This window comes from Ictidomys tridecemlineatus, chromosome 3, assembly GCF_052094955.1.
Source record: "Ictidomys tridecemlineatus isolate mIctTri1 chromosome 3, mIctTri1.hap1, whole genome shotgun sequence".
NCBI classification, from domain to species: Eukaryota; Metazoa; Chordata; class Mammalia; order Rodentia; family Sciuridae; genus Ictidomys; species Ictidomys tridecemlineatus.
Window position 1 is genome coordinate 154,794,670 of NC_135479.1, and position 27,090 is coordinate 154,821,759.

Sequence of the window (27,090 nt, forward strand, 5' to 3'; positions counted from 1 at the left end):
TTATTGCTTTCTTCGTCTATTTCAAATCCTTACATTACAAGATTTCAAATCCTTACATTAATTCTGTAAGCATTTTTGGCTGTTTGTTTTACATTAAAGGACCATGACACACAGTGTATTTGCTTGAATTTGTCTTTTCACTGCTGCCCCTTGTTTCCAGGGACATTTTATAAATCTGTTTCTTTCCATCTATGCCTATACTTGGTGACCCATTCTAAGTCAATGAGTGCCCCTTTACAGATTGCATTGCTGAACCTGTTGGTCTTTGTTTTTCGGTGGCATTTTAGACATTCAGACTCTTAGATGCATCAGAGAAAAACCTAACTGGTGAAATTTAAGGTATTGTGGAAAATGATGTAGTAAAATTGAAACCATGACCATGTAATTTCTTCTTAAATCAACAGATGGCAGCAATGAGGAAGGACTATTTTTCGCACACTTGGAATATTTTTGAGTCAGTAATTTCATTGATTGGCATCATAGATATAATACTTACTGAGACAAATTTCATTAATTATTATTTGAATTTCATTGAAGCCAAAGTGATCTTTATGAAAATAGTTCGACTCCTTCGTATATTACGCATTTTGAAGGTAAAGAGCCAGTAAATCATTCAATTTCAGATTTCTCCTGTTTCATGAAATGTGGCTGAAATCAGTTTATTTATGGCAACCACTTTCTATTGGGTTGTTTAGATCTTAAATTTTAGCTCCCTTTGATGAATCAAATTTTATAACATTTTATGTTATGAATAATTAAATTAGGGCTGGGCTTGTGGCTCAGTGGTAGAGCGCTTGCCTGGCATGTGTGATTCTCAGCACTACATATAAATAAAGATTAATCAATGACTAAATATAAGAAGTAAGAATAATAATTTAATTAAGTTAGAAATTAGTTTATCATGTGAAAGTATAGACATACTCATCACAGCTTTTCCTTTTAACAGAGAGCAGATGAAAAATTCCATACTAATACAAGTTAACCTTGAAATAATTTTTCTTTTTATAGATACAAGAAGATGAAAGATAGAGATTAAAAAAAAAAACAACATTTACTCAAAATAGTCACAGGAATAAAACAAATAGCGTACATTCACGCAAATTAAGAACAAAAACTACATGTGCCATGTTATGTACATTCATAGCACTGTTATAGAGTGGTATCAAAAATGACCTTTGAGTATCGAAAATGGGCTTCTTTTTTTGGTACTGGGAATTGAACCCGGGGCATTTAATCACTGATCCACATCCACAGCCCTTTTTTATATTTTATTTGATACAGGGTCTCACTAAGTTGCTGAGGCTGACTTTGAACTTTTCTTGCCTCAGGCTCCCGAGCTGCTGGGATTCCAGGTGTACACCACCACACCTGGCTCTAAATCATGTTTCTATAACAAGTATGATGTGTGGTTTTCATTTTTTGTATGATTATTTCAATGACATGAAACTCCATGACAAGACATGTAAGGATATATGGACGCAGATATAATTTCTCTGATTCCTTTGCTATTCGTACACAGGGCATGAACCCATTTAAGCACTGTGTGACATGCTAAGCTAAATAGACCAATTTTATCAAGAGCTTAAGATAACATTGTAGAGTGCTTATAACTTTTATTTTGCTACTGAGAGGCATAAATCAAGTAGGTTAAAAGGATGCAGTCAATACTTTAGTATTCTATGGAATAGTAAGTAATGCTAGTGTGCAATCTAACCCAAGGAAGGCAAGTCTAGTCTATTTTAACATCTAGTTAGTTCTTTCTGATAAGAGGGAGGATATACAGTACCTACCAAAAAGTTTGGATAAAGAAACTGATAACCCATCTAAGAAAAATTTTTTTGCTCATGGATTCAGGAAAGACAAATTAGATAATCTCTGCACCAAAGGAGTTTGTCGTAGAAGGAAAATGACAAGCATTTTAGGTTCCGAAGTTATATGGTAGGATAAATGCAAAACAGTAGTATGCAAGTAGTAAAGTAAAAAGCTTCCTTTATTAGGTGATACTTGAGCTGAATCTTTTTGGGATTAGTGGCAGGTGGTTGGGGGGGAGAGTATGGAGATTATGGAGCATAGATAGGAAAACAGAGGGAACAGCTGTCTCTGCTAAAGTTAGGGAGCTGCCCATTTAAAACATAGAAGCTGGAGACTTAAACCCTTGGCAAAGGGGAGAAATTAATTGTGGAATGTATCTGGGGATATGGTAGTGGTAGGTTCTCACCCGAAGAGACCATCTAATCATTTAATACTCCATAAGATACATATATAAAGAATAAAGTTATAAGCTACAAATAGGTGCCTAATATCATCCATTATGAGTTTTAGTCATGAAGTTATAAAAGACAGCATGAATAAAATAAGAACCTTGGAAGGTTACTCTAGTTACCTTAGAAGGCACATAATTTTTCATTATTAATTTGGGTTAAACTGATCAACATATAAGCAAATAAAATTTGTGCAATATATATATATATATATATATTATATCATATATATACACACACACATAGAGAGAGAGAGAGAGAAATAGATTTGTGCAATTTACAATAGTTGTCCTGTTTTTCTCAGCTCATAACTCCAAAGTTGCTGCAAATAATAGATAAAAGGATGAGTCATCAGCTGTCCTTTCGGTATGCTATACTAAAAGGATACGTCCAAGGTGAAGCAGATGTCATGAATATAATTGATCGGATTGCAAGTTCTGAACAAATTAAACAGGTGAGAAAAATTTTAAATACTAGGAAAAGACTTCACTCCTTCTACCCGGGTTGACCTCATCCATTATGTTCTGAATCAGTACATTTAGCTGTGGTCTTTGACTCCTGGTGTGTTAATTAATCTCTGCAAAAGCTTAAACTAGTCTACATTTAAATTTCTTGCTAATATGAAACACATTTCAGTAAGTTACAAGACTCTTGTAAATCAGTTTTTGGTCCTCGTTAAACTCATATGTAGTGGTCCGCTTTCTACCAATGCAAGCTCCAGGATTTATTAGGCTTATTGTTGTATTAGATAGGAAATATTGGAAAGTGAGAAGGGACGGCAGTGTAGGGCAGAGGTTCCTCATAATGCCTAAAGGCTCCTACAATCTCCTTGTTTTTTCCATAGTAAACAGTAAAGGAAATAAAAGTGAGTGATCTCACAAATAGAAGGAAGTAAAGAAAACAATAGTTTTCTACATGGAAACTTTTTGGAATTCTCTCATTAAGCAGATGAGACTTATGAGAACAAGAGGGGTTAAATGGTCGACTCAAAGTCCCATAGATAGTAAGAGGCAGAGACAGTGCTAGGGCCTAAATTCTAGGTTTCAACTAATACTGTCATGTGCCCACAAGTTTATTGTCCAGGTAGAATTCAATATTTGCCTCCAGGAGTGATTTAGAACATTTGACTATTATATTTTATGTGCGCAAAGCTTTGTAGTTACAAAAAAAACCCCACAAAAACTGTATACTCAATGTGTGGTAGAACACAAAAAGTAGTTTTTCCTCTCTTCACCACACAACTTTAAAACTGATTTCCTGAGTTTAGTTGTCTTTTTTAATCTCTGATATTTAGTCCTGGAATTGGAGGATGCACAGGAGAAAAAGCAAAAGGAGTTAGATCACTAAATTACTGTCCAATTTTTGTCTTCATTTCAACTTTCAAACACCCTTTGCCAAAACTTTTATTAACCTTGAGGTTGAAAGCCATTCCTGGTGTCCCAAATTTATAGGGTCTCATAAAGATGAATGGTCAAGTAACCCCCATGCCTTTCCGAATCAATAATATCCTAAAGTAAGTTACCTTGAGGAAAAATATATGAGGTGCCTTTAGGCTTCTCCAAACCAGCCTAGGAATGCCATTTCTTGTTTTCTGCAGTGCTCTTGCTGAAGCAAAGAAGCCTTCAGGGCTGGAGGTGTAGCCTAGTAGCTCAGTGGTAGAGTGTGTGAGGTTTGATGATTCTTAGCATCGACAAAAGAATAAAAAAAAAAGAAAAGAAAAGAAAGGAAATGGAAACTTTTCATTGCACAAAATTCAATTCTAATTCCCCCAAAGGTCTCCATCATACTTTTCTACAAAGTTTGATTTGGTTAACTATCCAAAAGTTGTAAATGTAAAGACATTTTATGAAGTTTCATTTTTCCAATAGAGATGATAATATTTCTTTTGTTCTGTAGATGTTATTAATTCAGGTAACAAGTAATATGGAACAAGCTATGAAAGAGCTGGGTAAGTACCTTTCTTCCTACATATTTAGCATGATCATCTTTTATCCTCATGATTTCAGAAAAAACAAGGATTTCTTTTATAACTAAGCTAATGTTTAAGGAAACTTATTTCCAATAATAATAATAAAGTGGATAACTTCAACAGTCATCATAATTGTATTTTCTAGTATAAGTGGGTATAGTGTAATATTACCTCCACACACTTATTCTCACTGCCAGATACAATGAAGATCTTTTAATTTCTGTTTAAATAGTCCAAACCTGCATGCCATAACTAAGCATGCCATTTTATATCCTTATTAGTTCCGTTTTCTTCCAAACTTGTGTCTTCCTGAAAAATGGGGAAAGAAATTCCTTTTTCTCTTCACTGTCCACAAAGCTGCCATTCAAAGGTTTAGGGTTACGCTGAATTAAATACAGAAGTGTGCTGCACAAGTCTTAGGAAAAAGAGGTCCAGTACCAGGGAGTAGGCAGCAAAAGAACACAGAAAAGCCTGATAATGAGGCTAGATTAGCAAGATTGTGTATGGCAGACAGTTACCAGGACAGATAAGAGGTCATGACCAAAGAAAAGTCCAAATGTAAAATCTGCATGGATAAAATTTTCCAAGGAGCCAAGAATCCAGAAGAGACGAGCAGAAAAGCACAAATGGATGAGTCATCTAGATACATAGGCCAGGTGAGAGGACCATAACCTGGATGAATGAAAGGGTTTAAATCAGAAGGCATATCTGAGCACACAGTCCATAGGAAAAAATCCTGGTCCAAACAGAATAGAAAAGTAGATCATGAACACCCAAGATTTAGAGCCCCAAGCAGCCTCCCAGTGTCCAGGGCCAATGGGTCGATATAACTCTTAGTTTTAGGGCGAGGGCTGTCTATCCTTTCCCATGGGCTCAGGCACAGGTGTGAGCGCTGTCAAGAAAATGGCAGAACTCTAATATTACTCGTAAGAGACCATTGACAACAGTGAGTGTGTCAGGGAGAGGTTCATTTCCCCGTGTTGAAGGCTTTAGTCCATTAGCTATTGTCCACATGAAGCATTTACAAGCATATTCTCATTGCATCTGAAAATCATTTGTTACTTTTCAGGTTACTTGGAGTATGATCACCCAGAAATCGCTGTCACTATGAAAACAAAGGACGAGATTAACGTCATGCTCAATATGGCGAGAGAAATTGTCAAGGCGTTCAGGTTAGAAGGAATTCTTCATAAAATTGAAGGTGCTGAAATTTTTAAGGTAAAGTGAAATATTTTGGGAGCAAATATATTTACTTCATATGTAGTCATTCACAGAATTGGAGCCTACTTTTGACTCTTTCAATAAATATCATCCTTGAGATATAAAAATCTCACTTAAAATAATTATTTAAGGGCAAGCACCCACCATAGAAAGGTTTCTTCCTGTAGCCTCAGTGGTCAACTTCTTTTTCCATTTTAGCTCCCAGTGAAAGATCATATCTTTCTCTCAAACCAATAGTCTAATTAATCTAATCTTCATCCTTCACTACCATGGATATCAATGTGTTCTTGATAATTATCTATGATACTGAAATAACATTTCCCATCCAAGCCATAATCTATGAGAATGCTCAGGTGTAGGATTAGGACTAACTACATTATCTTTCTCAAAGTTACATAAGTGGTACAGTGACATGACATATTAAAAGATAGAAAGTTTCCCAACTCATTCTATAAACTGTTGTTATTTGTTCTTCATTTAATTAAAAATCCTAAGGATTTAGTTTAAAAGCTGTAAAATTATTAAGAGAATTCAATAGAGTACCCAGAAACAAAATAGTATACAAAATGTATCCCCAGTAAGAGACAATGTAGAAAAATATTCTTTCTAATTATTCCTGGTTATCTATAGGATAGACTCAAAATCCCTTTGAACGACACGTGAAATCTTCCCACCGTCAGCTTCCTGCCAACTTCCCAGCTCTGTTTCCTGTCTATTAACAATTGCAATTAATAGTACAGACCCAACATGAATTATGTAACACCCATGTAGTAAGAGCTAAAAAAAAATCTCACTGAGCACATATTTCTGTCAAGGAGGGATTGATGCACATTTCTAGAAAGGGTAACATAGCAAATATATTATTCAAGCACTATGGTTCCTGCCACAACTATTCAATGATGTAATTGTTGCACCAGAGCAACTATAAAAAACATGTAAATGAATGATTTGGCAGTATCCTATCCCCAAAATACTCCTTACAAAAGCAAGCATCAAGTAAAGTTGGCTTATAGTAGTTTATAATAGTTTATAGTAGTTTATAATAGTAGCTTATAATAGTTTTTCAACCCATGCTGTAAAGACTCAAAAATTTAAGATGTGAATCATCCATAAAATAATAAGTTAATCTAATAAACAATAATAAAAAAATAAAACTTCAAGGGAGCCTAACCAGTAGATTACTAATACAATTTATTGCTCAAAAATTATTTTTTTTCAAAAACTGATTGTTGGACTGGGGTGCAGCTTGGCAGTGGAGTGATTACCTAGGTTTGATTCCCAACACACACGCAAAAGTGAGAGGAGAGCTCTCGAGATTCTGTTTCCCCACCTAGACAGGAATTGCACTGGAAGAATCTCTCTGAAGTAACCATGTTGGAATTCTGGAACCTACTGAAGGGTTGACATATTCCAGGGGAAGGTTTGTGGTTAATATCTGTCAAGTTTAGTCCTTAGCACAATATCAGTTACCCGTCTCTTACCTCTCAACGCCATAACAGTTAACTGTGCACATGTCTCAGAAGCACATCATATAAAACTTGCAGAAAACAGAACACACAAAAAGGACCTTATCTTCCAAGTATCAGAAATTTGACACCTGACAAAAGCAAGGAAGAAGGTTTATTTTGGCTGATGGTTTCGGAGTTTTTAGTCCATGGTCAGCCACTCCATTGCTTTGTGTGGACATTTATGATTTATGCAGTTTTTTGACATCTTCTATACTTCAGTAAGACGATTTGTTTTAAAAAGCTAAGCTACTACTTTAGAATGATGATCATACGATGATCAAAGAAACGCAAAGATGTAATAAGAGAGAAGAGGTCAGATGTTTCTATGCAAGAACAAAAATCTCAGAAGATCAAGATTAGAAAATAATAGAAAATGACTTTTTTTTAACATTCCGGGAACACCAGTTTGTTTCATCTTCTTTTTTAAATTGTATGGTTTTAGGTAATCATGGCCAAAAAAAGAGAGGTGCTTGATTTTCAATCTGTTATCAAGCCACTAACTGTTGACGAAACTATGTATCACATCCCGTGGCTTGAGAAAGACAAAGACCGTATAGACTTTATTCAGGTAAGATTTTTATTTGCTAGTAATATCATCTTTCATGTACCAACAGCTAATCTTTTCAAAAGTAAGTATTTAGCCATGATACACTCTAAGTTAAAAACTCTCTAATTGTTCCTGATTATCTGTAGGATAAAATCAAAATCCCTTTGAAATGACACGCACAGTCCTTCTACCGCGGGCTCCCTGCCTACTTCCCATTTGTCATCAGTCCCTAATATTCTACTCATACCCATCTACTCATGGTGCCCCACACACTTGACACTGTTTTCTAATTCCATTTATCTGTGGGTGCTATTTACTTTCCTTGAAATGCCCTTCAGTTCCACTTTTTTTTTTTCAAAATTTACATGCTAATTATGTCTCCAGAAACATTCTACCAGAGGTGCTCAGAGAAGTAGGCCTTGGGCTCGATTCCTTACCATCCTGTAGTCCATCTTGGATTTGGGAGGACCAAAGGTGCTACCATTGTTTCCAGTATATGCTTTCATTATAGCGTTAAGTTCATTACATGACAATTATTTTTACATCTCTGTCACCTACTGTGTTTTTTTAGCTCACTCATCTTTTGAATATCCAGTTTCTTTCACTTGCATGCTGCATAGTGGTTACTCAATGAAAGTTTTTGGAATTAAGAAATAAATGGGTCTAACTGGCTTCAATAATATTTGTTTTCTATGTCAATCTAGTGCCAAAAGACCAATTATATCTTTTCACCTACTTAAAACATTTAGAGTGAAGGAATTTTTTATTTCATGAGCATAAGTAATAGAATATGTGCCACAAACCTTCACTGTTTCCATTATCTTTCACTCACATGAAGCATTTTCATTCTTCCATTATATCCTCATTTTTAGATTATTTCTTTCCTCACCCATATATAAACACTCCAGCTGAAATTTAAAACAGTCATGAATATCTACGTGCCTCTTTATTATTCATAATCTCTATTTCCTCTTACAAATTTATTACCAATACATTAGAATTTGCTGAACATTTACAATATTTACTTTAAAAATGTAACACTTTTATTAAAATGTGAATTTCAACATTCTCAACCACTTCCAAAATATCATTGGTAAGTTACATATTTCATGATTTTTTTTTTTTTTTTAGGAAAGAGCTAAAATTGTAACATTTGATTGTGGAAATGATATATTTGAAGAAGGTGATGAGCCAAAAGGAATCTATATTATTATTTCAGGGATGGTAAAGGTAAATCAGGGATATTTATTTATAAATGTACTTGTGAGCATTAGTTTAAGAAAAACTTTTATTATAAAATTGACAATTAATATCTTTCCATGTTAAGAAGTACATAGCTTGCATAGTTCATTTTTAGGGCAGCAGATACCACTCAAACTATAATATTGTTGATGAGAGAGAATGGTTAATAATACATATAACCTTTTAAGTCATATTTTCTCCTAGATATTAAGAATCCATCAAAAGGATCATGTTTTAAGACAGAAAATTATAAATTATTGTTCATTTTATGTTTATATAAAGTAGATATAGTTGGCTGAGCAGAAGAAAAGATCAGAGTATTTATGAATGCTTTGTGTCTAGGTCATTGCTAATAATAGGTTTACTTAAGGAGAAATAAGTATTTTCATTTTTAAAATAACATTTATGCATTATAATTGTTAAAACCAAAGTGGGAAGAAACCATAAGGTTGACAGTTTGGACAACATAAATTACCTGGCAAACGCATTTTTCTGTTTCTTTGTTCTTGAACAGCTTAAAAGAGTAAATCTGGGTACAGAGAATGAGACAATACTCCTGGAGACAGAGGAGAAAGCTTACCCAGTCATTTACACAGACTATGTGCTCAGCGGTGAAATAATAGGAGAGTTAAACTGCTTAACTAATGAGCCAATGAAATATTCTGCTACCTGCAAAACTGTAGTGGAGGTCAGAAAACATCACCTATGTCTTACTGTGGTACCTCATCCAATGTCTAATATAAAATTTAAGGTCTTTTCAATGTGTAATATGTCTACTGTTTAGTTTCAATTTATTATTATTTTTAAATAAGAAAAGTAAAGGAGCAAACTTTATTGCAAAGTTGTACTCACCTAGCATAATGTCCAGATAAATGGCTTCTGAAAGTGAACCTGCCATATGGTTAAATTCCTCTTTTGATATGGCAGTGATAGAATTAATTAATGGAAAACTTCCTTAGAGATGATTGAAGACAACATCTTCAATGTGCAGGGTTCCCATTGGCATGATTTGAACTCAAAAAGAACAGAGACTTCCATTCTTGAAGTTATAAGAAAAGAGAAAATTTATAGTTCTACAAACTATTATATCAACCCAGTTTATGGAAAATATAAGCTAAAAACAAGCGACACTAGGAAGGAATACTTAGCTAAATCTAGAATATGGAAGATTCTGCAGGACAAATGACCTGACTTCATCAACAAATAGTGTGTAGAGAGAGAGGAAAAGAAGGCAAGAGAAAATTATTAAAAACAAATTTAGGAAATACAAAGTGACCAAATATAATTGTCCTAATTTGAATAAACCAATTCTTAGAAGTTTGAGATAATTTAGGAAATTTTAATATCAGCAGAATATCAGATGATACTGTTATCTTTAATTTTGTTTAAGTACGATAATTGACGTTATATTTTTGAAACATTTCTGTCATTGGGTGATGGAAATTTAAAATTTTATAAGTGAAATTATGTGATACTTAGGATTTGAATTTAAATACTAACTTTCTACTTCAGGCTTTAATGAAGTTACTAGCACACTAACCATATAGGACTACAAAACTTGACAAAATATATGAGGTAAATGTTTTCAGCCATTGAAATAGGCAGTTTATGCCTGAAAACCTTAAGAGAAATTCACAATGTAAGCCCTACATGCACCCTGATCCCACCTATGATGCAGCGGGTAAGAACCTCATGGAAGGAGAAATGGGGAAAGTTAAGATGGCGGAAATCTGCCAAGCAGGGAGCCAAAAAAGGAACTGCAGAGACTCAGGGAGTCTGCGGGATGGTTCTCCACAAGCCCTCTGTTGAGGATTGCACATGCACAGGATGAGTAAAAGTAGAGTGACTTAGTTATTCTTTTTTGACTTTGCCACTGTGCCCAGCTTTACTAGGTTGTTGAAAATGGAATAGAGACTTTTGAGGTCTAGAAGCATCAAGGATTGGGGACTTTTAAGGTTCTATCTTGCCAGAGAAAGAGATACTTGTTAAAACCAAAAGTAGACAGTTAAGGAATAAGAAAGAATAGACTTTAGGAGTGATGATCATGATCTTGATTGGGGCTTGTTATAGATCCACCCTAACAGCTTAAGAGCAAGCCCTAGCAGAATCATGAAGGAAAAGAGTTTCCAAGTTGCACTGTCTTAGAAAATATGTTTTTTTGCTGATTGGCCCAAGCAAATCATAAAACCCAGCTGACACAAGCTCACAATAATCAGATTGTATATGAATTGCCAACTCCAGCAAGAATCAACAATTTTCAAAGACAGAATTCTACAACGTATCATCAAGAGTCATACAAAGAAATATGAAGTAGTAACCTAGAGTAAAAAATAACCACAAATGGGTCATTAGCCAAAAGAAATATGAAGTAGTAACCTAGAGTAAAAAATAACCACAAATGGGTCATTAGCCAAAAGTATATATTATTATTTTTATTAATTTAAAAATAAATTAATAAAAATAAGTATGCGAGGTAATAGATATCATTTTACAATGTGTACATATATCAAAACTTCACACAATATCACATACATACAATTTAATAGAAGAATACTAAAGAACTTCTAATGGGACCGTGTGGCCTTTTGAAATTTAGTGCATAATCTCAGCTCAGTAGGGCTAAGTCAGAAAGACTGCAAGTTCAAAGCCAACCTCAGCAACTTTGTGAGGTCCTGAGCAATTTAGAGAGACCCAATTTTTCAAAATAAAAAAATGAAACAGGCTGGGGATGTGGCTCAATGGTCAAGGGTCCCTGGGTTCAATCCCTGTTACCAAAAATAAATAAATAAAATAAAATAAAATTTAGTACAATGGGGCTAGGGATGTGGCTCAGTGGTAGAGCATTTGCTTAGCATGTGCAAGTTCCTGGGTTCAATTCACCAACACCACATCACAAAAATAAAAATAAAATTTAGTACAAGACAAGATCACAAAAATTGTGACCAATATATACATTTTATTATGTTTCCAAGCCACAGTAAGAAACTTACTAAATTGAAAACCTTAGTTTTAATGTTATTTTAGGGAAAACCTTATTTCCTCAACCATAGGTGCACAGAATGAAATATTAAATTTATATCTTCCTTTTCCCAGACATATTTTATTCCAAAATCTCACTTGTATGAAGCTTTTAGACAAAAGTATCCTGGCATGGAAGATAAAATGTGGCTAAAAATTGGACGTGGAATTACTGCCCAAAAAATCAGGGAACATTTATCTTATGAGGTAAGAGGTGTTTGTACAAACTTCTCATTAAGATATTGCCAAAAATTGACCACAAATTTATATTAAACTTCATAAATAATCAATAGGCTATGAAATTGTGTTTTTCTTATAGGACTGGAATTATAAGATGCAATTAGAGCTCTATAACATGCACATAAGAGATATACCGAAAAATACCAAAATTGGTATCTATGATGAAAGTGTAACCTATGTTATCCTCATACATGGAGCTGTAGAAGATTGTCTGTCACGAAAACTTTATAAGGCACCTTTCTTAATTCCTATAACATGCCATCAGGTAAAGAAATATTGATTCGTGTCTTCAGGCCAATATGTTTTATGTCCAACAATGTATTAGTATCAGAAAAGTCGCTATTGTAATTCAACTTTCTACCTTCCCATTATCCTCTTCCCCCCCCACTCCATAAACACCCACGACAGCCACATACAGTCTTCATCGATTGCTTTGGTAAAGCATCGATTTGCAGTCAGATAGCAGCTCCATTCCTTGGGGCTTGAGGGAAGGCAGAAAATCATGAGGAAGGATGTGGCAGGGGAAAGCTGCTCAGGACATCATTGCACCAGGATGTGGGGAGAGAAACTGTGCTCACTACAGACAAAATGTAAACCCCAAAGTTATGCTTCCTATAACGCACCACCTCCAGCAGCACCCCACCTGCCTACAGGTACCACCCAGTTATTCCCTCACTGATTTAAGGGACGACACTCATAAACCCAATCATTTCACCTCAACTTTCCTGCATTGTCTCACACAAGAAAGTCCCAGAGCCCCCTTACACTTGTCTAACTCTGTCTATCCCCTACTCATACAGCCCTGCTTATTGTGGATTTGAGTGTCAGTGTGATTCAATGCATTAAAAACCAGCACATGTTGGAATGATTTCTTGAAATATTTTTAAAACTCTTTCTGCCATATAGAAAAACTCTTTGATTAATTTTTTAAATGATAATTAAACTTCATAATTTTCTCAGCTGGAAGAAAAATAAAATATTTTTAAGAATCAATAAGAGTGGGCTGTAGCTCAGTGGTAGAGTGCTTGTCTCACACATATGAGGCACTGGGTTCAATCCTCGGCACCACAGAAAATTAAATAAATAAAATAAAGATATTGTGTTTACCTACAACTAAAAATATTTTTAAAAATCAATGACAGTACATGGAATATTGACCTTCCCACGATCAGCCTACGAATTTTAAGATATCTGTCTTACTTCTGTTGATTTACTGATAATTTCAATCATCTTTTAAATATCTAGAGAGGACCTGAAATAGTAGCTAACTAGAGAAACATTTAATTGCATTTTATATATTCAGAAATTAACTTGCATTCTACGAACTTACAGATACAAGGCACAGAAGATTTCACAAAAATAATGATTATTCAAACTTCAATTGATCTGGAAAAACACACATGGAACACAAGAAAGTATATGTCTACACCTAAAACTTCCATGAAACTAGGATCAATAAGTGAGTTATTTCTTTTGGGAAATTTGAGAACTTACTATTCTTTTATAAAATAGTCGTATATATATTTGGAACAGGTATATTCATGTTGCCTAGAGTGTTTTTCAACCGCCATATTCAATACTCATACATGAACTCAAAATATCAAGTTACGCTTAGAAATTATTGTATTTTATCTATAAGAATAAACATGCATAATTATCTTAATAATATGAAAAAATTAATGAGGGAACTTCAGGCTCTTCCCCTGAATTAAAATATTTTATATGGCAATAATAATAAAAATAAAAAGAACTGACATATAAATCACTAGAATTAAATGGGTAATCTTGATATAAATTCTGTTCTTCATACAAATTTCACATGATAAAAATTATATCAAAACATAAATGATTATTTAATAACTCCTACAAATCTGTTGATGAAAATTTGAAAAATAATTTTGAGATTTAAAATCGTAAAGAATTAAATTTTGAAATAAATAATAACAATAGAAGTTAATAGTTGTCATTTATTTAAAGGAAAAATAATGTTAGAATTTAGAAATATAAAAATTAATTCTAAAATCTTGAGTGTCAATAACCATATTAGTAATGAAGAAATAAACAAAGGACAACTTTATTTATTTATGACAGCAGAATGCATTACAATATTTATTACACATAGAGCACAATTTTTCATATTTCTGGTTGTATACAAAGTATATTCACATCAATTTGTGTCTTCATACCTGTACTTTGGATAATAATGATCCTCACATTCCACCATCATTAATAACCCCATGCCCTCTCCCTTTCCCTCCCACCCCTCTGCCCTATCTAGAGTTCGTCTATTCCTCCCATGCTCCCACTCCCTATCCCACTATGAATCAGCCTCCTTATATTTAAAACAAAAAATAAATAAATAAAACAAAAAAACATTCAGCATTTGGTTTTTTTGGATTGTCTAACTTCACTTAGCATTATCTTCTCTAACTCCATCCATTTACCTATAAATGCCATGATGTTATTTGCTTTTATTGCTGAGTAATAGTCCATTGTATATATATGCCACACATTTTTATCCATTCATCTCTTGAAGGGCATCTAGATTCCACAGTTTAGCTATTGTGAATTGTGCTTTTATAAACATTGATGTGGCTGTGTCCCTGTAGTATGCTGTTTTTAAGTCCTTTGGATATAGACCAAGGAGAGGGACAGCTGGGTCAAATGGTGGTTCCATTCCCAATTTTCCAAGAAATCTCCACACTGCTTTCCATATTGGCTGCATCAATTTGCAGTCCCACCAGCAGTGTATGAGTGTACCTTTTTTCCTCACATCCTCGCCATCACTTATTGTTGTTTGTATGCATAATAGCTGCCATTCTGACTGGAGTGAGATGAAATCTTAGAGTTGTTTTGGTTTGCATTTCTCTAATTGCTAGAGATGATGAACATTTTTTCATATATTTGTTGATCGATTGTATACGCTGTTCTGAGAAGTGTCTGTTCAATTCCTTGGCCCATTTATTGATTGGATTATTTTGGTTTTTTTGGTGCTTAGCTTTTTGAGTTCTTTATATACCCTAGAGATTAGTGCTCTATCTGATGTGTGAGGGGTAAAGATTTGCTCCCAAGATTTAGGCTCTCTGTTCACCTCCCAGATTGTTTCTTTTGCTGAGAAGAAACTTTTTAGTTTGAGTCCATCCCATTTATTGATTCTTGATTTTAATTCTTGTGCCACAGGAGTCTTATTAAGGAAGCTGGGGCCTAATTCCACATGATGGAGATTAGGTCCTACTTAAAAATATGTAACGCTTCACAGATTTGCGCGTCATCCTTGCACAGGGGCCATGCTAATCTTCTCTGTATTGTTCCAATTTCAGTATGTGTGCTGCCAAAGAGAGCACAACAAAGGACAATTTAATGAAGAAATTGAAAGTGAAATGCAGAAAAATGTTCAAGGTTGTTGATATAATAACATAATAACAAATTAGATATTTGGTTTATTTTATTAGTGAGTTTTAAAAAGAATAATAATACTTATTGATTTAAAAATGTTGTGAATTTACTATATGTACTTACTTTGTTGGTACCAGAATACATTAATAAAGTTATAGAGATTGCAAAAGCCATAAAGGTATTTATAAACAATATAATTTCAAGACATTTATCCTAAAGATATAAGCAAATAAGAAATAGAAATGTTCATTGAGCATTATTTATAAAAATAAAAACTTAGAAAAAATCAAAATGTATAATGATAAATGGATGATTAAGTAACTCAACAAGCAGTCAACAAGATTATAAGTAGGCATTAAAAATTAATGTTCCAGCCTTGTGCAGTGGTGCACGCCTGTAATCCCAGCAGCTTGGGAGGGTGAGGCAGGAGGATCACAAGTTCAAAGCCAGCCTCAACAATTTCTCAAGGAGCTAAGTAACTCAGCAAGACCCTGTCTCTAAATAAAATATGAAAAAGGGCTAGGGAGGTGGCTTAGTGGTTAAGCATCCCTCGGTTCAATCCTGGTACCAAAAATAAACAAATAAATAATTAAAAAATAAATTTTCTATTTTGTAATGTAGAGAAGGACCCTAGGATATATGTCAAGTAAAAATGCCAATGATAAAAACACTAGGTTGCTAACTTTAAGTGAATTATAATTTGTTACATTACAGTTGCATGATTTTGAAACTAAGTGGACATAAAGTACTGTATTTATATAGGTTCCCACTGAATTTAAGATTAAGCGTCCACAAGAAACATTAATGGGTCCTTCACCATATGCTCCTTCATCAGATGTCTCTTCTACCTAGCCATAGCAAACTATTAATGGTTCACCTGAAATGGGAGATCTGGGTGTGTCCCACACCTGAGCCTTCACAAAACACTCCTTCTGCCTAGAACCCTCTAAACATCCCCTTACCCTCAGGTCTCCATTCCATACAGCTAACTCCTTCTTATTCCTTTAATCTTAATTTTTTCTTCAGGGAGCCATCAACGATAATTCCAAACCTCACTGAATCACTCTCCTGTACACTCCAGTAGCCCAACATGTATGTGCTGTCCCATAGGCCAATGTCAAGTTGGTTTTGGTTTTGTTTGTATATTTGCTGGTCTGCTGTTGTACTATCTAAAAAATATATATATATATATAAGATCTTAATATTGTGCTGTCTTAGGTGTCCTTATTACTTAATGTCCCTGGCACTCCAAATACAAATTGAAAGTATTTGGAGATATTGGGATAAAAGATGATTTTGTCTCCTTACCTTTCAAACTTTCTGCACATTGTTATATGATCTTTATAATAAAATATATCTAAGCCTTTTTTTAAGGTTACCCTTCACACCAATGTCAGATCACAATGTCAGATCACAGCATGAATGAGTTGAATATGGTCTAACTTAACAATTCGACTAGTTGAAATTGTGACCCACATTTCAGTAGTTGAGTTCACACCTTCTTTTTTTTTAACTAGTTTCAAGTGGATTCCTGGAAGAAGAACTGCAAGAAGAAAGTGATGTTAAGGAGGAGGTAAACTTGGAACAGTTCTTTTTTAAATTTTGTTTGAGTAAAAGAAACTCTGCAATTTATAGGAACTACCAGTGTATTTTTCTTATTCTAAAGAGAATCATTACATAGATTTTAGTATGAAAAGTTTCTATTATCACAAAGTATATGATATAAATTGTTATTTTTTGTAAATACTAAAGAAATAACAAAGGAAAACAAATGTAAAGAGATATCAGAACTTCCTTGACTTACATTAGCATCCAGGTACCACCACAGATGGCTGTGTTGTAGTGTATGAGGCCCTTCCCCTCCACCTCATGTTAAAATTGGACTGGGGTGAAGGCTCTCAGCCTGAAGGTACAATGCTCTTGTACTCACAGTGCCTGATAAAAGCAAGAGCTCAAAAACAAATGCCATATAATCTACTTATCCCACGGTAACCTAAGTTACTCAGAAGTCCCACAAATATTGATTGATGTCATGGTTCTCTATGAATTTGGATACATCACTTGGGGATCTTAAGATCTTCAAAATCATAAGCCAACTTTGCAATAGGATTCTAAGTTATGAAACAGTATTGGGACCTGAATCAAAACTGAGTGGAGAGATACAGTGAAAATACCTCATTGCATCTCTACCAGCCTACCTCTGCCTGGAAGAACAAAGGGAAATGACAATTAAAATAAAAAGATGAGGAAGACATTTAAGATAAACTGTTTCACTGCCTGCTGGTTAGGGCATCTCTCTATTTATGGGACTACCAAGTCTACCACGCGACCTGCGCCGTGGTTTCATTAATGAGGTTCTAGGCATAAAGTTAGTTAGAAGAGATCGAAATAAAAACACAAGACTCAATTACCTTATTTCTATTGCTAGGTCCCCTCTGGTTCCCTCCTCCAACCGCCCAGCAGGGCAGCAGGGATTACTCAGGGCTAGCAGGAGAGAGAGAGCAGCACACCGGGGATCAGCCTTTTATTGGGGAACAAGAGATTCAGGGGAGAATTCCATCCAATGAAGGTTGAGGGGGGGCTGCACTCCAAGGTCAGAGTCAGTGATTGGGTCCCCGGGGTCAGTGTTCAGGCACACCCCCACATGGATGGGCTCTCTCATCAGGAAAGGGTTGGGAAAACTTCGACTTTTGCCTAAGTGCCTCAGGCCCTTAACGGTCGCTCAATCACGTGTTAGAATGGCTTCCCACAACCAAGCTTGCAGGATTCAGTTTAGTGTATTTGGGGTGTGTGGGGAGGGGAGGCGGAAAGAGCAAGGGAAGCTGATGTTCTTCCTGTGCCTATTCTCAAAAAGTACTGCTTGTCCATCAATTAAAATACAAAATGATGGCATGATGGTTGAAAATGGGAGTTCACTAAAGGACTCTAACATCAGCCAATGGAAAATCATCAGACTGTGTTATCTAGTAGATACTTTTGCTCCCTGATGTTAGATCCTGGCTGTGTTTCTGTGCCAGTTCCCTTTCCACTACCCCAAACTCTTTCCCCACCAAGACCACCTTAGGATTGTGGCTTTGCTTTCACTAACTGAAAAGCTCCCTTGAAGGCCTGTCACAACATCCTTGCAAAGTGTCCTGATTCTCAGGACAATGCACACAATGCAGAAGTCCCAGCTCTCACTCCTAATAATGTTCATTGAGCATTATTTATAAGAATAAAAACTTAGAAAAAATCAAAATGTATAATGATAAATGGATGATTAAGTAACTCAATAATCAATCAACAAGATTATAAGTAGGCATTTAAAATTAGTTTTCCAGCCTTGTGCAGTGGTGCACGCCTATAATCCCAGCAGCTTGGGAGGGTGAGGCAGGAGGATTCCAAGTTCAAATCCAGCCTCAATTGGCTTTGAACTAGATTGTACACTAGATTATAGACTAGATTGTATAAATCAGACCCTTATTAACAGCCTCAGAATTTGACTTCTGTTTCCTATCCCAATTTCTAGGCTGAAGAGTCTGAAACATTACTCGAGGAGAATATTAAAGTCTAAAGCACCTCCTAGAAAAAACCTAAATGAAAACCTGGTAAGCTGCCTCAGTTTCCTCGACATGACCAGGAACATATCCAATGGAGACTGAAACCAGAAGTGCATTTGCCCTTAGTATGATAGTGTGGATTAGAGCACTTCCCACTCGCTAGTGGATTCTCCCAGTGTCTCTAAATTCCAATTTGAAAAGTTATCTTTAAAATAAGATTCCTCTGTCTAGATTTCTTAAAACATGGGTTCCTGGTTTCCCCTCTCTATTCTGCTACTTAACCCCACCATGCAACACTGGCTGCTCCCAGTTCACTAGGCTGTTTTTTCAAGTGACCATGTAATGTTGAAAGATATCAAAAGATAATAAGTTATGACTTTGCTTCTAAGGATTTATGTTTAAGTTACATAGACAAACCATACTGGAGGACAATTAAATAGCAATAGAGGATACACTGTGGATAGTGCCAGCTGATGTTGAAGGAATTTGAAATAGAAAGAGCTGGCAATGAAGAATTAACAGACTCTTTGGAGAAAAAAGAGAATGTTCAGAATGGAGGACATGAGAAAACAAGACCATTGGGGAACCATGAGTCTAGGGATCTGACTGCTGGCTGTGCCAGATGTGTCTGTTGTAAATATCTGTGTGTGTGTGTGTTTTACATGACTTATGTCACAGGGCATAGCCCTAGGTTAAAAAATAAAAACCATCAGATAAATAGGTTTATCTTTATCTAAGTAAATGTAACCTTGCATGCCACATCCTATTACAAAGGAGGCATTTAAAAATAGATTTAAATTTTTTTAAATAGATTTAAACATGAACAATACACTAGGGAAAACTATTTGCAAGAATTATGTGCTCACAATACAAGCAATATCTTTATCTAGCATATAGCATAACAAGGAAAACTATAACTCCAGTAGGCAAGCTCATGAACAGCCTGTTCAGGTACAAGACAATATCCAATGTGGTAAAACAGTAAATTACAAAATACAAACGTAAACAACAATGAAATAGAAACATTTGTCTTTTAAAATATGTACAGTTTTTAATGTCAAAATCTATTTTCTTTGAAATAGATGGAAATTAAATGATACTGGTTTTCTTGTATTTTGCTGATAGATGAGTGAAAGCAATTTATTATAACAACAACCATAAATATGCTCACATATTTTGACTCGGCGGTTCTTGGAAGTAGCCCGGGTATTAAAGTAAGCAAAACGTCCAAGACACTATACTATTTCTAATGGCAATAATAATATAATGATTAAAAGAGTCCAAGTGTCCAATATAGAACATTCATACAAGAAAATATCACACAACCACTGAAAAGACTGGCTGTGTAGTCCAATGCAGACTATGAAGAGGAAGGCAGAACATATAACATACAATAAACATCTTTTAACCCCAAAATGACCAGAAAAAAATAAATCTAAATGATTATGTTGTAATTAGGTGAAAGCAGAGGTGGTTTTGTTCACTTCTCTTATTGTGTGTCGTTCTATTGGTGCTATAATGAAAAATGATTATTAAGCATTATTGAAGTATAACTTGAGAGTTAGCTGTTCCTTTCTGTCACTCTTTACATTCATCGATGCTATATAACAGAGTGGGAAAAACCTGACCTGAAGCTCAGCGAGGGCTAAGGAACTAAGTTAGTGTTTGCCCAGAGTGGAACATCTTCCTCCTAATAATCCATACACCACCTGCATCCAGTTCAGCAAGCCCCAGGTGCTGCTCTGACTCTACCTCCAGTTTGTCTTGCTGCCACCAATTTATGATGAGATAATAATCATATTCACTCCTGCAATTTCCTTCTTTACCCTTGACCATAAAGGCCAAGAGATATTCCACGGTGAGAGAGGGAGGGGGTGGAAATGACTCTCTAGCACATCCTGTTTCAGGTTGTTGGTCAATGCTGCGAGATTCCAAAGCTCTCTGCTTTCTTTGTGTATTTTCTTCTCTCCTGGGTTAGAAGCAGTTGACAAGCCTGTTCTGAAGATGGAAGCAAGCATCGCTGTGACTGTGTTGGGAGGCCTGCTGTGGCTGCAGCACACTTCCGTCATCCAGAGGGGCCAGCTTCTCGTTGGATCCTGCTTGGATGCTCTTGGAGCTCTGCAGAAAAGGCATCTGAACGTGGTGACCAGCCAGCTCAAATCATACATATATATTTGCAAAATGTTCTTGATATAAAATATCTATTATTTTAAATATTCAGATATCTCAAAAATATTAGAATAAGTTTTAGTCTTAAGAGACAGAAAAAAAAGCTTATGTCACCTAAGGTAGTTTGAGCATTGTCTTTAGAGTGATAATGATTCGATTCATTTTATTATGGATAATAAAATGCCACTAAAATGTGGTTTAAATGTTGCTCTTGATCCAAGTATTGATTTTTGTCATTCTTCATATTTCACTCATCTTGGGAGCTCAGAATTTCTCAGTCATAATAGTGAAGAATGGAACCTGATTCAGACTGAACCACATAACCCAACCCTAAATGAAACCTCTAGAAACAATTTTGTCCAGAACAATGAGCACAATATTAGATGCACAAATTTAGAAAATAGTTATCACAGGAGAGTGCATGCTTTGTTAGGTATACTAGCCTATATAATACACTATATAGGTATGAACTCCTGTAATCTTCATAGCAACTAGGTTAAGTAGACAGACACCTTTATTTCCAATTTATGAATGAGTAAACTTGGGTGAGTTTGAGCCATTTGCAAAAAATCCTACAACTTGTAGAAAGCAGATTATAGATTTGAAAATAAGGCATCATGCCATATATTCCTCCATACTAAACACTAAGTAAATACCTACGGAATTAATAAAAATTTAAATATGCCTTCAGGTTCAGACTTTCTGGGAGTTAAGAAATCTCAATGCTGTGCCAAACAATTGATGATGGACACATTCTTAGGAGCAAAGTGCAGAGATTCCAGTCACAAAAATGTCCTTTGTGGTAAAGATAACCTGGTTCTTTACCAAATAAAAATTAAGACAAAGGATTGAGGGGAGTAGGAATCAAACACACACACACACACACACACACACACACACACACCTTTATTACTGACCTAAGAGAATTTGATTGCTTTCTTTTCTTTTCTCTGGAATTAGAAAGACTCCAAACAGCATAAATTACAAAGTTTTTAGGTGGCCTAGGTTTCCAAATAAAATCTAAGCTATTGGAGAAGCATACACTCCACAGTATTAGGGGCTGTCAATGTCTGCTAGGTTTTTGGACTGGATTGTAAACATCTCCCTACATAAGGCACTGAAACACGAAATAACCCTAGACCATGTGTGCTGGTGTGCCCCCGCCTGGTGTGCAGGAATGGGGGCTCTGTGCCCAGGACTTCACTTTTATCTGAAAGGATGTCATGCACAGATTTTGGCCTGAAGAGGGCGCTTAGAGCTTGCTTCCATTTGACTGTCAGAGGTAACCCACTTAATTTGTTTACAATGTCCATAACATTGCTTGTTTTTTAATGATATTTTGATAAAAGGCTCTTCTTGGGCCTTTCACTTTGATTTTTAAAAATTTAGCTGAGCTCTTGAACTTTTACAGTGTCTGCCCTCCTGTTTTGCTTTTTTTTTCCTGTAGTTATTTATCTTTTATATTCTATGTTACTTTTTTTTTTTTAATGAGAAACTTTGTAAAAGAAGAAACATTTTTCTCAAGGGTCACTCATTAACAAGGAAGTACTGTGCTACCCTCCTTCCAGTCACATCTATAAGAGAGTTTCAGTGAACTGAACAAATTCCCACTTGGCTTTCAGACAATGGCCTTTCCAATCAAAATAACCCTCTAGGTTACTCATTGTTCTTGACCAGCCATTGGAGCAAAATGCAAAAGCCCAACCAGAATTACTGGGACAAACAGTTATCTCCTTTTTAAAAACATTCTTTAATAAAGACTATTAGCAATGAATAGCTGTGGTTTTCAGACATCAACCAGGACTCCTAATCAGCTCCTCTTCTTCAGCACAAAGTAAGTAAAAGTTAGATTAGGAAGAAGACCTCTCAGTATTATTACACACACACACACACACACACACACACACACACACACACACACGCACGCACACTACATTTTGTCCACACACAAAATGGTAGGCCATGGTTGCTATCCCAAATTTTCTACACATAGATGATTTAGGTAACTTAGAAGATATCCTTTAATATTTATTGCAATTATCCAGCCTGGGGAAGGAAATGGCTTTAGAAGTGAAGAATGGAAGAAACAGATTAAGGTAGTCCTAGATTTCTTAAACCTATATACAATGAACACCCTAATTTTAAATGTAGACTTTGTTATATATTTTCTTATTTAACTATCTAATTTACTAGGAAGAGGAATTTTGTGATTTTCAGATGTTCACAAAATAAGAAAATTTTCTACCATAACATTTTTCCTAGAGTTAATTTTCTGAGGGATTAATAAAAAAATTAATAAAATGACTATTAGAGATAATTTAAACCAAATTCTCCTGTCTCTCCTTTAAACCTCTCCACAGAGGTAGAAGAGAAAGAAAACCCTTAATTTTTATAGATATTAAATTGGAATAAATGCAATACATATCACAATCCCTAAAAGAGTAATCTTGCCCTTTTATATAGCCAGGCAAACAATCTATTGCATACATTTTCATAACATAAAAAAGGATTAGTTTTCATATAAGAGGACATTTGTTCCATGTGGTTCATCCTCCACTCTTTGGTTAATGTGTTCACTAATTACCTTTAAAAGAAAAATATAGTTCTCATTTATCTTTAATTGCAGGTAGATTTGCAATTTGGAGCTGGGTTTCAACTGAAGTTAAGCTCCTGGCCTTCCAGGGAAACTGGAAGATAGGGTCACTGTCTTCCTCCATAGTTACTTTTTTTTTTTTTTTAGAATTTTAATATTTATTTTTCAGTTTTTGATGGACACAACATCGTTGTTTGTATGTGGTGCTGAGGATCGAACCCGGGCTGCATGCATGCCAGGCAAGCGCGCTACCACTTGAGCCACATTCCCAGCCCCCTCCATAGTTACTTTTCCAAGAGAAACCCCCTAGGTCATTAGAGAAAAATTGCTGGGTTGCATATTTTGCCTTAAAAAGAATAAAAGTACATGCATTTCAAAGACAGAGCAAAAAAAACAAGTTTTGTAAAGTAAATACTCTAAGACAAAGGAAAATCTCTTCCCTTATTTTCAATAGTGAAAATTAGACTTATTTTAAATTTGTCTTTATGCATATAAGACTAAAACATTGCAGATAATAATATAGTTTCCTTCATGCATCAAGCCTTCTGGATTGGCATTACCTCCTTTCCTTCACAGGCTGACCTGCCTCTGGAATACTTTGTTCTCCTAGGTAGGAATTGTCTGCCTCTCTATCTATTTACCTGGAAATTCCTCCCAGAGCTAGACTCAGTCTGGAGAGCAGCTGGATAAGAATGCTCTGGATGGATCTGATGTTGCTCAATTAGTTCCCTAGTTTCTCTCAAATTGTTTCTTCCAAGCCCCTCCCCTGCCCATTTCTGCCTATACGTATAACTCTGTATTATTCAAGATCAAATAAAAAAGTATTTTGCCCTTTCTTTTATTTCCTCCATAAGGGCAGGAAGGCATCTGCTTTGCTCACCATTGAATCCACAGTGCCCAGCACATGGTAAATATTCAATATATAATTGTTGAAGGAATGAACTAATGAGTGACCACACTACAAAGAGCTGTCACATACAAGAATAATGCAAAAATACCAAGAACAATACATGTGGGGAAAAAGGTATACTCATGTTATAGTTAAAGCTTCATCCTGGGGTTTCATAAATTGACTTCCGGATCACTCATGTATAATTGAATCAAGCCTTTATTGAAGCACACTGGTTGCGACTGACCAGAACATAAAGCTGTTTCCCTGTTCAGCCCTGAACAATTGCAAGGATGCTCCTTATAAGCTTGAAAATCGCAAAAGGGACGTTTGGAGGTCTAGCCAATGCAAGCAAGCCAAGTTGCAGAAGTGAGAGAGTGCAGTCAGGCAGCAGGACGCTTAGCCAATCACAATTAGCCCAGTCACCCCAGTTACAGAAACATAGCCCCATTACCCTAGTTACAGAAACAATGCTCCATTAGGTAGTTCTGTGTTCTTAAAGGTTTCTATAGCAAAAGGAAAAGAACATCTTACCCTGGTCATGACCCTTCTACTTGGCATGGTTGTTTTATAAAATGGAGTTACTAAACAAAATGGAGTGACTTTGGCTTGACTATCACACTCACACATTGCTGGTGGGACTCTAAATTTGTGCAACCACTATGGAAAGCAGTATGGAGATTCCTCAGAAAACTTTGAATGGAACTACCATTTGACCCAGTTATTCCACTCCACATACCAGTGATGTTATGTGTTATGTCACGTCAATGTTTACAGTAGGTCAATTTACAATAGCTGAACTATGGAACTGAACTAGGTGCCCTTCAACATATGAATGGATAAAGAAAATATGGTATATATACACAATGCAATATTACTCATCTTTAAAGAAGAATGAAATTATAGCATTTGCTCGTAAATGGATGGAACTGGAGACTATCACGCTAAGTGAAATAAGCTAATCATCAAAATCCAAAGGCTAAGTGTTCTCTCTGATGATAACCCACAAGGCAGAAGAGGATAGAAGTTCACTGAATTAGACAAAGGGGAATGAAGAGCAGGGAGCGGGCATGGAATAGGAAAGACAGTAGAATGAATCAGACATAACTTTCCTATGTTCATGTATAAATACATGATCAGTGTAACTCCACAAGAATGGATCCTAATTAGAATAAGTTATACTACATGCATGTATAATATGTCAAAATACACTCTACTGTCATATAGATCTAAAAAAGAACAAATAAAAAATAAAAGAATAATTCAAAATAAATCCATGATTTCTATCCCCAAATTTCTTTCTTTTTAAATCTCTTTTCTTCCTCTTGAGATATATATAAAACTAATAAATCCTTTATAATCTACAGTTCTGTGACAAGGAATGCAAAGAGACATACCACCACCACTACTATCAGGATAAAGAAAAGAGCAGAAATTCCCTCAGTACCTTTGAAAATCACTTTCTCTCCTAACCCTTGCTTGTGGCAGACTTTGGTTTTGTCTTGTCCTGAATGTCACAAAATGTCAGTTTTATGTCTGTTTTTTAAAAATAATGCATTTGAGATTCATCAAGTTGTTGCACCAATTGGTATTCCACTCCATAGTTTGTTCAGCCATTCACCAGTGGAAGATTATTTGGGCTATTTCCAATTTGGGGGGGCAGATATACAACTTTACATACAGGTTCTTAGAGGATGTAGGTTTCACTTGGGTAACATAAACTTTGTTAAGAATTTACTTTCTTTGCTATTTCGTCTAATTTACTGGTGAGGGAGATTTTGTGAGTCTCAGATAAGCAGGATTGCTGGGTTGCATGGGAAGTCTAACTTTACACATAACTGCCATTTGGTTTACAAAGAGGCTATACCATTTCAGATTGCCAAGAACAATGTGTAACACCCTCACTTGTACTCCATTCCTTGTGGGCACTCAGTATTGTCAGGTTCTGTTTTCATTTTTCAACATTAGCCCTTCTAAAGAGTGTGCAAAGGTATTGCTTTTGGTTTTGGGCTATATCATCCTAATGACTGTGATGGTGAGCATCTTTTCAGGCATTTATTTGCTATCCATACAGTGTCTTTGGTGAAGAGTCTGTTCATATAGTTTGCCATTTTTGTTACTGGACGTTTGTTTTCTCATGAGTGAGTTCTGAGAATTCTTTATATATTTTCTACTAGCCTGTGGTTTAACCCTTTGGTTTACCCTTTTCTCTTTTAAAACAAAATTCCCCCCCCCCGACTTAGTTCTAAGACAACATGATTTAATAGGTATCTGAAATGGAAAAAAACCTCACAACCCACTTGTCATTGCAGACCGGGGGTTCCCCAGGTTCTCAGAGCTTGCACTGACCAGCAGATTCTGGTTTTGGCTAATAGTCCAGTGCACAAAGGCTTTGACATTTCTGCACGTTCTGCGTGTGTGCCTCTAACGCTCCTCCCCCGGCCTCTTCCTCCCCTAGACAGATACCCTTCTCTTTTCTGCTCTGCACAGGTGGCCAG

General features: G+C 35.6%; 1 protein-coding gene and 1 non-coding gene across 2 annotated transcripts in view; one reads left to right on the top strand and one right to left on the bottom strand.

The window, feature by feature from the left end:
- The window catches only part of Slc9c1 (solute carrier family 9 member C1), a 65,975-nt gene extending 44,752 nt beyond the window's left edge, over positions 1–21,223 (top strand). Inside the window, exons 15-27 of the mRNA XM_078041313.1 lie at positions 405–593; positions 2,566–2,715; positions 4,158–4,209; positions 5,300–5,448; positions 7,402–7,527; positions 8,638–8,736; positions 9,263–9,436; positions 11,842–11,973; positions 12,086–12,271; positions 13,339–13,465; positions 16,920–16,975; positions 18,911–18,989; positions 20,920–21,223. Of these exons, the coding sequence (XP_077897439.1) occupies positions 405–593; positions 2,566–2,715; positions 4,158–4,209; positions 5,300–5,448; positions 7,402–7,527; positions 8,638–8,736; positions 9,263–9,436; positions 11,842–11,973; positions 12,086–12,271; positions 13,339–13,465; positions 16,920–16,975; positions 18,911–18,955 (1,485 nt within the window). The 3' untranslated portion in view covers positions 18,956–18,989; positions 20,920–21,223. The remainder of the gene's footprint in view (positions 1–404; positions 594–2,565; positions 2,716–4,157; positions 4,210–5,299; positions 5,449–7,401; positions 7,528–8,637; positions 8,737–9,262; positions 9,437–11,841; positions 11,974–12,085; positions 12,272–13,338; positions 13,466–16,919; positions 16,976–18,910; positions 18,990–20,919) is intronic.
- LOC120884710 (U6 spliceosomal RNA) lies at positions 15,244–15,350 on the bottom strand. The gene has a single exon (XR_005727121.2). It is a non-coding gene; the product is annotated as a U6 spliceosomal RNA (small nuclear RNA).
- Positions 21,224–27,090: the final 5,867 nt, after the last annotated feature.